Below are 13,215 nucleotides of genomic sequence, written 5' to 3' on the forward strand. Positions count from 1 at the left end.
TGCGTAGTGATGAGAACTCCGTGGCCAAAACAGCAATGCGGCTGAGTACTGAAGGACGCCGACCACGAGGACGACCAAAGATGCGCTGGCTCGACAAAATTAAGGCGGACATGAAGACCATCAACGCCACGTCAGTAGACGCCCTGGATCGAGCCAAGTGGAGAAGGCTTTGCAGAAAAGCGGACCCTGCAATAGCGCGGGACAAACGCTAGGAAGAAGAAGAAGAAGAAGAAGAAGATTATCAATTTAAACACCAAAATTTAGCTGCATTAATAAAGTGAATGAAAAGGGAAGATAATCTGAAGGGAGATAATTACAATTGAGTACTTATGTTTAGAGAGGATGAGACTGTGCTTTCTTCGAGTTCAATATTCTCGGTGCTGTATTTTGGGGAGCCTACGTAACCCATGGTAATAACGTTTTCACTGTGCGAGGAACCATAGTGCTAACAGAGTTTCTGTGTTCTATAGTTTCCCTGACCCTAGTAGCCCATGGTAGAGTCACTCCAATTGTCTACCGGTGTCATATTCCGTAAACCAGTTTTAGTCTCAGTGCGCGCCGGGTACAAACATTTTTTGCAATTGGCGACCTGAAAGAATTGCTGAAAGCGAACGTAAAGCCTTGCCGGCGCTCCGGTCTTTAACATAGAAATTCTGTGGACGAGTAACTACAAAAGATATCGACTCTAAATTTACAGTGATTCCAATATTCGTTGCGGTTGAGAAGATTATCCTCATCGGCACGTATCAATGATTGCGCAAACATATTTTTAAAAAGATACAACGTATTCACCAACCAATTAAAAAATCGAGACTAACAGCTGAATTTAGACACCGGAAAAGTAATCAAGTTAACCTCACGAGAGTCGATTCTAATGAGAAAGGTTGCTAAACAATACATGGTCAACAGCATAAAAAATTACATTCTAGCATAAAATGTTAATGATGTAAATCCCACTGCATACCGCTCATGTTTTGGTGGCTTAGGTCTAAATCTAAGCGGTATTATTGTTCCGGGAAAGCAGGTTTTGGCAGATACTTCTTGGTACGCTTAGCACTAGCTTTTAGTCTTCATTTGTTCCCTCAACATCAATCATTTTAAAAGTAGTTCCTCTGTGCGAACTCTTCACTTGCGCCCATATTGATTCCATCGGATTATTTTTGCAGTGGTAGGGAGGAAGGCGTACCACTACCAATGACCCATTGAAAGAGCTAAATCAACTAACTGATACTATGGCGTGATTTTATTTTTCACCGCGTAGCCTTTCACCATATCGAGTAGTTCTTTCATTGTGTTGCTGTCACTAAATAGTTATTTTTTCCTTTCGTAATCAGGATTGAATTTGCGTTTTCCAGTACGATGTGTTGGGAATTTTATTGGAGATTTTTAAGTGTTAGTAAGCATTATCAATTACAAAAAAATTACGGCTGGTGCTACCTCCTCAGAAGTTCTTCAAACCACCAAGTAAAACGAGCCGCATTCATGTCTTTGCCCCGCCCGGGGGGGAAGAAGGTAATCTCTTCCTTTGGGGAGTAGTGACCCCACGGAATAATGGAGAGCCATAAAATGCTTCATCACATCCCTTGCCTCGATTTCGTGAAGAACAAACGGTCCCAGGTATAACAGAAATATACTAAATTTTGTGGCCCTCTATCGGAACTTCTCGTGGCTTCTGATCCTTTCCAATGCAACACTTACGGCAGAATTTTTTGCCTAAGCAGTCGTACCTTCAAATTTCCTCTTGTGAAGCAATCAAAATCTTTCTCATCACCACCAAGCATACCAAATGGCAACGTAGTCACCATTCTCATTCCTGGGAATTTCTCCGAGGGAGAATGCCCTAAATGGTGGCTGTCATCTTTTTTCCTTGAAAAACTTTCATCTTTGCGAGGAGGAAAGTTGATTTCATCAAACACAACACGGTTTGAAATGTATTCATACTCTATATTACGTTTCCCACGGCTAGAATACCCGGTGTGGCTCTTTATCTGGGATATGAAGTTGATTACTGATTTCACTTATTCCACGTATTCTTCCAAATATCCGGCACATGACTGGGGTCTCATACCCATGAAAAATTCCAACAACAAAAGATGAACCCCGCACGGGGGGAAGAGAGTAATCTCTTCTTTTGGGGAGTCGCGCCCCCACGGACCCGAGCCCACCGGGGAGACAACCTCGTCAAAAAACCCTTCGTACGCTAGGATAGCGTCCAGACAGCATGTGACTGCTGTGCTGAGTAGCCGAAACATCTGGCGTCCAGATTCACCCACGTGTTTGCCGTGCGTGGAGACTTGTACAAGGGGTAGAAGGGGATCCTGGTGGGTGAGTTCTCCGGCACCCAGCTGGGCGTCGGAAACCCGGTATGGGCCGGAGTTCAACACCCCACTTCGGCCCTGATTCCCCGAAAAACGGGCGGCCGAGAAGAGCCCAGCTCGGTCAATCGGCTCCTGGCGGCTGGGGAGCTTGGCGGCTCCTTCCAAGCGTACGCCAGGGGCCCTATCCACTAAGACAATCTCTCGGATAGTTCGTGGTTGGTTCTCGGAAAGACGTCATCATTACGGAATGAGCTATTCACTAAGGTCTATCCGAACTTTCCGTCACGGGAACTCGTCCGAGAGCGGCCGAAATGACGGAGGGTGTCGGAAAGTGACTTTCCGTTTCTCGGAAACGGAAAGTGATATGCCAGCTGGTAAGTTATGGAATATTTTTACCGGTAAAGTGATGCTGTAGAAGCTGGTAAGAAATCTCAAATCATTTGCAATACTGGCACGGTATGTGTACCAAATACAATGGTAAATAGATGATTATGTACGAAGTTTGGAATCAAATAAAGTTGCAGTTGAACCGAAGAAGTCAATGCCTATCATTGTTCAAGTTGTAGTAACTTTCTTAATAAGTTCCAATTTGGGAAATGGTGTTATCCGTTGAAATAAATAAATAAATGCATTTATAAAGGCATTAACGCTTTTCAACAATGCATTAACTTTACTTAATCAATTTGTTTTGGAGTCAGTTGTTACGAATTTGACGTTGTGTTTGGATTTCGACCTGCTAGATTTTGGATTACTGCTTTCTTATTTTGACTGACCTCTTGGACTTACTCTTTTTCGGAATCGCTACTTACTGACGTTTTTAGGCAAGTATTTGCTTAACGCTTTGACCTCGCACCGTTTGGACCTCGATTTTTGGATTAGATTAACGCTTTGACCCCGCACCGTTTGGACCTTGATTTTTGTTTTAGTAGTACCTCGTACTCGGAACATCTTGCGAGGTAAGTGCAATCTTTGACAAGTTATGATTGATTGTTTGAGAAAGTTCGTTTCCTGCGGGAATTCCTGGCGTATGACTGTCACTGTTTGTCACATTTGGCTCCAGTACTCTCATCATCTGATCTTTCCTTGACAACATTTGAAAAGCTTGTGGGTTTTGATATTCTCTTACGTCGTCTGCAGATCTTCACAACGTTAAATGAAATCACAAGTATCTCAATTCTATTAACAAACATAATGCAATTAAATGACGTAAATCATTTTTAGATGAACGAAATACAGGCGTTGAGGTTAATCAGAGAGAGGAGAAGAAGGGAGTTGAGGCAAGTCAACAGGACAAGGTTGCGCCGGCTCCGTGAATTAAGCGACCCATACCTCATGCCTGATGCTGCTTATCAAGGGCTTTACCGGCTTAATAAGGCTCTGACAACCGAGCTTGTTGAAGAGCTGGAGCCGCATATGCACCAGGCTGAGAGAAGCACATCAATACCTACCAAATTAAAGGTGAGAATACACATAAATGAGCACAGCAAGCCTCTTGTTATTACAAAATGATATATTTTCTGAAATGCTCCTAGGTCCTATGTGCTCTACATTTTTTTGGGCAAGGCAGCTACCAAAAGTCTGCTGGGAGTGACTGCCACCTGGGCCTCAGCCAAGCTGCTGTCAGCCGTGCAATTGAAGAAGTGACTGAGGCGATGAACTCTCCTCAAGTGCTGACACGTTGGGTTCATTTTCCACAGACACGCAATGAAAGACGGCAGGCCATACAGGAGTAAGCCATTGTCGATTTCTCTCACAGCATACATAAAAGAATACTTTGAAACACAAAGATGCATTTGCCCTTAACTTGAATGTCCCTTACATTTCCATTCTAAGTAGTTATTGATGGATTTAATAGCAACATAAATTTTCATTAATTTTGGATACGGGAACCTTTGACTTGGTGTCAGTCTTTACTGCTACACTCTTTTCTTTAGGCATCTTCTGCACCTAGCAATTGCTGATGAAAATTCCACCTTACCCAGTTCTTTTCAACAAAATCCACAAGTTCAAGGTTTTATAAATGTAAAGAAATAACACAGCATCTTCCAGGGGTAGAAGTATTTTATTTAAAATACATATAAAAAATTATTCACCATTACGTCTGCCTCCTCAAATACGTTATAAATCTGAAATGAAAAATATATTGATTTTAATGCCAAAGATTTCTGCTTCACAACAGGAATTACCAAGCAACAGGATTTCCTGGTGTGCTGGGATTTGTTGATGGCACACACGTGGCCATAAGAGCACCATCAGAGAGGGAAAATTTGTATGTTAATAGAAAATCATACCATTCCCTCAATGCTCAAATGGTAAGTATTGTTGAATAGGTGAAAATAATTTATTTATATGGACATTCAATTCATTTTTCCGTGTTATACTGCATTTTCTAGGTGTGTGATAGCAGGCTAAGAATTTTAAACTGTGTGGCTAGGTATCCTGGCAGCACACATGATTCTTTTATTTGGAGGAATTCTGAGGTGTGCAGAGAAATGAGGACAGTGTGGGAAAGTGGCGAGAGGTGCTGGTTACTAGGTAGTTATGATTCATGTCAAATTATTAAATCTCATTCCAATAGAAACCCATAAATTGAATAACTATTGAAGAAAATGCCTGAGCAAGATAAGATTGATAGCTAATTGTAAGTTGTAACTATTGCATGTTCTGAAGAGTACGTTAAAAATGGTTTTATGACTCAAACCAAGCGGGAAAAGTAAAAAAAAGGAATTTGGGAAGGAGAATTTAGATTGGAATGCAGTTGAAGTTGCAAAATATAATGTTAAAACAGTGATTTAAAATAGAAATTTGTGTTTAAATGGAGAAAAATACACCTGGAAAAATGGTACTGTTCACCGCATTGCATTTTTCAACATGAGATTCCGCCTTAAGGCTGAATGATGGGCCAAAATTTTGGCCCATCATAATTCACAAAGCACACTATTGAAGATAGCTGTGTAAATGCCTGAAAATATTATGTGAAATGATATATTGTGGAAAATACTGCTGCATTTAATTACATTCCATTTTTTACACCTCATCCCTAAGGGGGCAGTTAATATTATCAAATTTTGCTTATTGGGCAGCTCCAGTTTAATTACATGATATGCTTGTTCAGGTGACTCAGGCTATCCACACCAGCCTTGGTTGCAAACACCCATACTGGATGCTGTGGAAGGTTCACCAGAGGAAAATTATACTAAGCTTCATGTGCGGGCTAGGAGTGCTGTGGAGCGGTGCTTTGGTGTGTTGAAGTCAAGGTTTAGATGCCTTCACCGCACACTTGAGTATGCTCCCGCCAAAGTGGGAAGGATAATAAATGCATGCGCAATACTCCACAATATGTGTATGGGGCATGGTTTGCCCATACCGGAGGAAGAAGAGGATAATGGGCAAATGCCAAACAACCCACCAGAGCCTTTTATTGCCCATCCTAGGGCATTATTGGGAGAAGCAAGGAATGTGAGGGAGTCCATTATTCTCCGTTTGCGAAGATAAATTATGGGTATGTGTTTCAAAATAATGTGCTTGTTTTTACCACTAACTTACTCTGTCTTCACCTCCCTCAAAGTTTCACACAAAACTTGAGCAGTCTCCTTGAATGTTTCCGCCATGGATGTTGCAGCGGCAGCCCTCTCTTCCGCTGCTTTCACCAGTCTCTCCTTATACTGGTCTGGTGGGGTATCTGCAATGGAAATTGCACCAGAAAATATTGATGAATGAACTTATTTCTTTTCTACTACATAAATTGTTTGAACTCATGAATTATATTCATCTAGGTCAGGTTTAGATTAGGTTTAGCAAATGCCCCTTCTAATTGAAAGATTATTTGATTAAAAGAAAGTCTTTGATTACTTGCTGGAGTAAAAGTAGATGATTCAAAAGATTGGCAATATGCATTGCCTACATGCTCACTGGTATTTCACTTTCCCACTATTCAACCCTCCTCGAGTAAGCTTTCCTATGTTATAATGGGTACAATATAATATATAATAGATATCAATAATTAATCATAAAGGTTGATGTTGCTGGTTGATCTATTTAGGCATCTTATTCATTCTAATCATAATTCAGAGTAGTATCCTAGTGCAAATATTCCTTCATTAATGCATCTAAGAGTGATTTTACATTTTACGGAGTAGCTTAAATTTTTCCCTCTCCAAAAGTAAAAATTCATGTGTTATTCTGAACTATTACCAGTTAACCCTTTATGGTCAACAATTTTTTTACCCAAGGAAAAAATTTTTTCCTTCCAAATCTTAATTAAGGGAGACCATAGGAAGCACACCTACCCATTTTTTAAACTTTTTTGTCAAAATTGATAAAAATTGAGGTATGTGCCAAATTCGGTACATTGGGCATTCCCGTAACAGTTAGGCTTCAACAGTAAGTAGGCAACCCGTCATACATTTTTAGATTAAAAAGACATAATTCCTCATTAACTGCCTCTTTACAACAATTAGTCTTACTAACAAAACATGGGAATATCCTTGGTCAAATTTTACCTATAATTCATTTCAATGCACAATGTGTAAATCATCAATAACATTATTACAGTCAAATATCAGCTGGCAGCATAATAAGTAATATGTGAGGAGGAAAGCGGATATTTTTTCAAAAAGTAAACAACAATGTATCCATAATAATATGCCTGATGGCATTTGATTACTTAGTGAAATAAATTTGGAGAGAGTTACACATCATAATCAAACACTTATTCTAAAATGGATGCACTAATTTCTGTTGTCATTTCAGCAAAATATAAAAATCAATGGGGAAGTATTTGAAGAACTGCAGTAGATGGTTGGTAAAAATAACAATGAACCAAGTTATTTTTCATGAAATTTAATAAAACAATTTGAATTCTTGTTCAAGCACAAGTGTACATCGCATTTAGTACAAAGAAACACAGTTTTCCCTGAACAACCAGGGTTTTTGCACCTCTGCCTGACATCTTTTACCTGTGGCCAATGGCCAACACCATCAACTCGGCAAGTTGTTTCTGGTATTGGATTGGCTGGTCCTCTCTTTCTCTTTGCTTCAAATTTTGCATCCACGCTGTCATGTGATTTCCTGCCCCTCTTTTTCAAAAGAATGTCTTTTCCTCGTTTTGTTAGAGCCTCTGCTATTCTCATCTTGAATTCCAGCAAATCATTTTGCTTTTTCTTGGAAATGCCCAAAGAGTCACAGTCTCTCCGGTAAAGAGACCAACTATTCACCACTGCCAAGTCAACAAAATGAAAAAATAGTCTATGGTAATATTTCCTCGACTTGAGAAATATTCTGTATCTTGACAGATTTGCATCGCATAAATCTACGCCACCCATACAATCATTATACATTTTTACCATTCTGGGACACTGAACTTCAACTTTTCCCTTGCCCTTCTTGTCCCATCGTTGTACAGTTCCCATCGGATGAGCACCACCAAATGTACCCATCAATGTAACTGGTCGGTTATCAAACCACTTCACGACCCTGACACTTACTCCATCCACAGTGGCTTCCTTTTCATCGATTGAGCCCCTGCCTCTTTTCTTCAGTTCCTTGTCAGGCAAAAGATTACACCCTGGAATTCTATTGCATCTAACTGTCCCCAGAGAATATACTCCTTTTTTGTGTAATTCTGTCAGAAGCGCCAACGAGGTGAACCAATTGTCAAAATATAATGTAAAGTTTTTGTTGCTTTCTAAAATTGAAACTAAATTCAGGACAACATTACCACTTGCTCCTATGTCCGTGACACCAGGCAAAGGAGTGATTTTACCTGTGTATAGTTCAAAATTGTGAACTAAACCCTTAGTATCACAGAGCACAAAAATTTTATATCCCCATTTGTATGGTTTTTTTGGGTTGTACTGCTTCAATGTAGACTTCCCCTTGAAGGGTACAATTTGCTCATCTACACACAACACTCCACTTTGGGGAATTGCTTGAAACTTTTTCACCACATGGTCATATATAGGTCTAATTTTAAACAATTTATCATGCAATGGATTGTCCTTTCCAACCATATTTGTGTTGTCATTGAAATGAAGCTTGCTCTTGATATCCTCAAACCTATTTCGTGAAATAACTGATGATACTTCATTAAGTTTTGTGTGTACTCCCCAGTACATTCGAGACCGTGGAAAATTAAAAATTGACATATACATAACACAACCAAGGAATTGCTCAATTTCTTCTGGTGAAACATTTAGAGGTTTATTCACATTGACCTGTAATGCATAGAGGTTGCTCTGTTCCACAATGTGGGTAATAATTTCTCTATCAAATATCTCTAAAAAATAATCAACTGGGGGCTTAACTGATTCTGCAGGATCTATTTGTCCAAGCCATAGGGGACACGTTTTTGGACTGTCAGCACCACAAGTGGCCTTCCAGACTGGCAACCTTTTTATTCCCTTTCTGCCCACAGACTCGACAGGGTGAAGTTCTGGCGTTGTTTCATCTTCAGAAAAACTATCTGAAGCACTTTCGGAGTCATCAGGTGACTCTGATTCCACATCTTCATCGCTTGAGCTTTCACCAGCATGAGGATCATCACTATCCTCCGGTGGTACAATGACATATTGCACGACTTTCCTCCTCTTTTTCCCATAAAAAAAATCAGGATTCATTATCTGAAATAGGGTACAAATACTATATCTAAAAATGCCAAGAATAAATGTTATAACTAGCCATTTGACTACTCTTTACACTCAATTATATAAATACGACAATATCACGAAGTATATTTATAAAATATTTTATATCAGGTTTCAGAGGCGATTTATTGACTTACATTGCTGTATTGCCGTAACAGCCCAGAGGGACGAATTCGTCACACACTTATTCTTCCTTCAATTTCCAATAATCTGAAACATTAACATGTCACGATTACATATTACAATAATTAAAACCATAAAGAATGCAAAATAAATTTTATAAACACATAAACTTACCTATGAAAGCCAAAAACTAAAAAAAAACACAGCAAGTGAACTTTTTTCCATGTGCTTTGCTTCGACTTATTCCGATCGTCGTCGGAGTTCTACCTTTCCCCGCTTGGTAGCGACACTTACTGCAGCCGGCAGATACGAATGTGCCGAAAACGTCTCAATGGGCTTTTGTGGAATAACTCACTTAGCTACTGATACAAAATGATTCTGGAGGTATGTGCCGAATTCGGCACACCTGACGTTAAAGGGTTAACAATAGCAACAACAGCATTTCTAATGTAACTTTTAATTTTCAGGTTTACTTACGATGGGCAACTGGCCTTTTCCTCTTACGGCTGCTGGTCTGTGGAGGTGGAGGAGATGCTGCCGGTGTTGTTTCATCTAGGACGGGCTGAGGGATAAAAGTGAAGGGCTGAAATTGGGAACTGGTGGATGGTGTGATGGGTGGAGTGGTGGGAAAAGTTACTGTTTCAATCTCAGTTGGGGTAGATAAGCTCTGGGTAGGAAGTTGCATGGGTGGGTGGGAATCGGGAATGCCGTCACTTAATTGCCTCGTAACCTGTGAGAAATAATGAAAAGTTTATGACACATGAGGCCTCAGATTTCTTTGATGGTTACAATGGTAAATTCGATACTATGGTAAACTGTTTGAATTGAATTCTTTTCCATGTTTATTCTACGCAATACTTAGGCCTATTACTATATTGGGATATTCAAAGGTATTGAAATACCGGTTGACTGATTCAGTTCAGCATTTGACAGCACCAATAAGAAGGATAAAAACTTCCCCGGAAATGACACTTTTCCCACCACTCCACCCATCACGCCATCCACCAGTTCGCAATTTCAGCCCTTCAATAATAAGTGTATTCATTTAGAACAGCCAGCAATATTGAATATGAGATCCACCTACCTCCATTTAGACAATCGGAATTATTCGTTTCTCATTACAAATTCCTCATTAATAAGGAATTATTTTGGTTTCACCAATGCCAGGCTATAAGAAAGTGTACGTTCTGCAATGCACCTCATATGACAATAAGTTTCATTGGAGAAAATGAAAATATACTCATTATTGGGCCAGTTCCCACCATAAGACTTGTTAGACATTCTTCTTAGAGATGTCCATTATAAAAAATATCAAAGCATTTTGAATACAAAAGTTTTTGCTGAATCGCATCAGTGAAAACTTTGTGTGAAAACCTCAACCTCATTCTCAATTAGGAAATGAATAAGTACATATTCTCATATCACTAATGCTGATTTCTTTGTAGTCAAACTGGCACTTCAAACCAGTCTTCTTTGGGTGATTGTAACAACATTGATAAAATGAGTTTCTTATTCAATAAGTCAACATATTTAAATCTACTATTGTCAATTAAAAATATGCTATACCAATTAATTAAGGCATATTAATTCTTCCTCAGTTAACAAACCAAATCAAAATATTATATTTGATGGGAAAATGGTTTGATCAGCAAGAAATTGCATAAACTTTGAATATACCATACTAAATTAATATTTCTTCTCTATCTCTCAATGTAATGCTGTGTCTAAGTTATTTCGAGCAAGCAGTCATTGTCATTACTTTTTTGGTCCCCAACTATTCCATCTGAGGTGAGGAAGGCTATCAATTCTATAAATATCTCTTCTGTTGGGCCAGATTAGATTCCCTCAAAGGTTATTAAAGCTTTTAATAATGTTATCTCTTCATCGTGTCATATTATAAATTATTCATTCATTTCTGGGTGATTTCCTACAACCCTATAGCAAGCAAGGTTGAGACCAAATCCTATTATGGGACATTTGTAGAATCCACAATTTATGGGCCAATTTCAGTTCAAACAGTCTTTTGGAATATATTGAAGAAGCTAGTCTATAATTGCTGTATATGTGTAGTCATTTCTCATTAGACATTTTAGACAGATATACAACTGCCAAAAAGGTTTTGGAACTTGAAAATCTACAACAACAGCTATTTTACAATTTGTGATGGTACTGCCATTGGAATTAATCATAAAGTGTTACAGGTATCTAATTTGACCAAAAAAGTGCATTCACTAGTGTAGATTGTAATATAGATTTTCTGTTTCTAATACTTCCTTGCAAGGTAAGGTTTATTTCAACACCATCATGTTTTAAGAGAAATGTTAAATTTTTTTAGCAGAGGGCCTTATTATTATTCACTCTGTTAATTTTTTAGAAGATGAACAGCCATATTAGGAGCTAAATTAGTATTTTTTGTTTCACAGCATATTATTTGTGCTATTCCTGCCCTATTATGTAACTGCATTTTTAAATATTGGTTCATGTGTTTGATTCTGTTAATATGTATGATACTCAATGGAAGATAAAAACTTCTACGTTACTTAGCATGTGGTTTTTTTCAAAGCATCCTAGGGTGACCTTGGGCAATGTAAATGATGTTAATTTCAAGGGTGATTATGATTGACAAAAAATGAACAGTTTGATACAAAAATTTGATTACACAAATGTAACAGTCGGAATATGTTGTCATATGTTGATCAGGTGATCATAAAAAGGTAATGGATATCTATGTCCACATAAAAATAACACATTACCATCATCAATTATGTCTAATCAAAATACCACAATATTATCTATTTTGCTCTCTGTGAGTAGTGTTGAAATAAAGTGAAATCTGTTATTCAGCTGAACTTCTTTAATGGTGGGTACAGAGTGCAGGCCAACTTCACAAGGCAGGGTTCGGCGTAAGAGTGAGTGAGAGAGTGAATGCCGTGCGAGACGAAACTCCTGGTCGGCCCAGCGCATGCGCACTAGACCTCTCCCTCCCCCTCCACCTGGAGGGAATTCAAAAAGCCTAAACATACCGCCCGCCTCGGCAATGTCGAAATAATTACCTTAACATTTATAGCCGCCCGCCGTGACAAAAATATCGGGGCAGCCAACTTACAGAATGAAAGAAAACATACAAAAATGAATATGGCTTACCACCGAAACAAGTAATTTAACAATAAATATTTAGTTTTTTTAAATTTAAATGAAATTTAGTCGATTTTATCGCTGCCTCCCAAGCCTCCGAAGTGCGGCGCGTACGGTGGGATAAAGGTCCACTGCGTCCCCGTGTTGCTCAGCTGACAGCCGACTTCTTTATAGAAGGATGAATTTTGCTGGAACATTGTCTTCAATTCTTGCGCAGCTCCTCGGAAGATTGAGGCGTTGTCGCTGTAGAGAAAATAACAAGCACCTCTTCGCGAAACAAATCTGCGAAAAGCAAGGAGAAAAGTGTTAGTGGTAAGATCAGATACACATTCAAGGTGAACGGCCATCGTTACCATACAGATAAAAAGACAAATATATCCTTTATATGCTTTGTGCCCCCGGCCCTTAGTAGCCCTCAGGAGGAATGGACCTGCATAGTCCAGTCCAGTAGATAAGAATGGTCTTTGGGGTTTAACCCTTTCTTCTGGAAGATCACCCATGCGTTGCACCAGAGTCTCTCCACGAAACCGGGTGCAGGTCACACAGGTCCGGATTTCTCGCTTCACCACCACGCGGCTGCGGATGATCCAGTACCGTTGCGCTAGGTACGCTGCTGTAGCTTGCAGTCCGCCATGAAGAGTGACTGCGTGTGCGTGGCGTACCAGCAGCACGGTGAAATGGTGATCCTTTGGAATGATGATGGGATGTTTCTCGTCATAGTCCAGCACTGCATTTCTTAGCCGACCACCCACGCGAAGTAGTCCATCCGCATCGCAAAACGGTCGAAGAGGTAGCAGGGGTGAGGACCTTTTCAGGGATTTCCCAGACGTCAAGGCTGCAAGTTCGTCTCGGAATGCTGTGGACTGCGTGCTCCTGATTACCGCAGTCAGAGCTTGGGCACGCTCCTCGGGGGAGACAAACCCCGAGCGTTTGTGGCTTTTATCCCTGAAATTGTGTAACCATCTTAGGCACAGAGACATGACGTTTAGCAGGCG

General features: G+C 39.7%; 3 protein-coding genes across 3 annotated transcripts; 1 reads left to right on the plus strand and 2 right to left on the minus strand.

Moving 5' to 3' along the window:
- Nucleotides 1–2,642: 2,642 nt before the first annotated feature.
- Nucleotides 2,643–10,379, plus strand: LOC124159445 (putative nuclease HARBI1). Its single transcript, XM_046535256.1, has 7 exons — nt 2,643–3,274; nt 3,540–3,776; nt 3,851–4,047; nt 4,498–4,630; nt 4,712–4,853; nt 5,434–5,820; nt 9,553–10,379. The coding sequence occupies exons 2-6, from the start codon at nt 3,540–3,542 to the stop codon at nt 5,811–5,813; spliced, it is 1,089 nt and encodes a 362-aa protein (XP_046391212.1). The 5' UTR covers nt 2,643–3,274; the 3' UTR covers nt 5,814–5,820; nt 9,553–10,379.
- Nucleotides 6,566–9,553, minus strand: LOC124159444 (piggyBac transposable element-derived protein 3-like). The gene is made up of 2 exons (XM_046535255.1): nt 9,100–9,553; nt 6,566–8,938 (listed from the first exon to the last, which is right to left on the minus strand). Exon 2 carries the CDS (start codon nt 8,933–8,935, stop codon nt 7,145–7,147), a length of 1,791 nt encoding a protein of 596 aa, XP_046391211.1. The 5' UTR covers nt 8,936–8,938; nt 9,100–9,553; the 3' UTR covers nt 6,566–7,144.
- Nucleotides 10,380–12,285: 1,906 nt separating the features above from the next.
- LOC124159766 lies at nt 12,286–13,200 on the minus strand. The gene has a single exon (XM_046535681.1). The coding sequence runs from the start codon at nt 13,198–13,200 to the stop codon at nt 12,286–12,288; it is 915 nt and encodes a 304-aa protein (XP_046391637.1).
- Nucleotides 13,201–13,215: the final 15 nt, after the last annotated feature.

The sequence above is a fragment of the Ischnura elegans genome, chromosome 5 (genome assembly GCF_921293095.1).
Source record: "Ischnura elegans chromosome 5, ioIscEleg1.1, whole genome shotgun sequence".
Classification (NCBI taxonomy): Eukaryota; Metazoa; Arthropoda; class Insecta; order Odonata; family Coenagrionidae; genus Ischnura; species Ischnura elegans.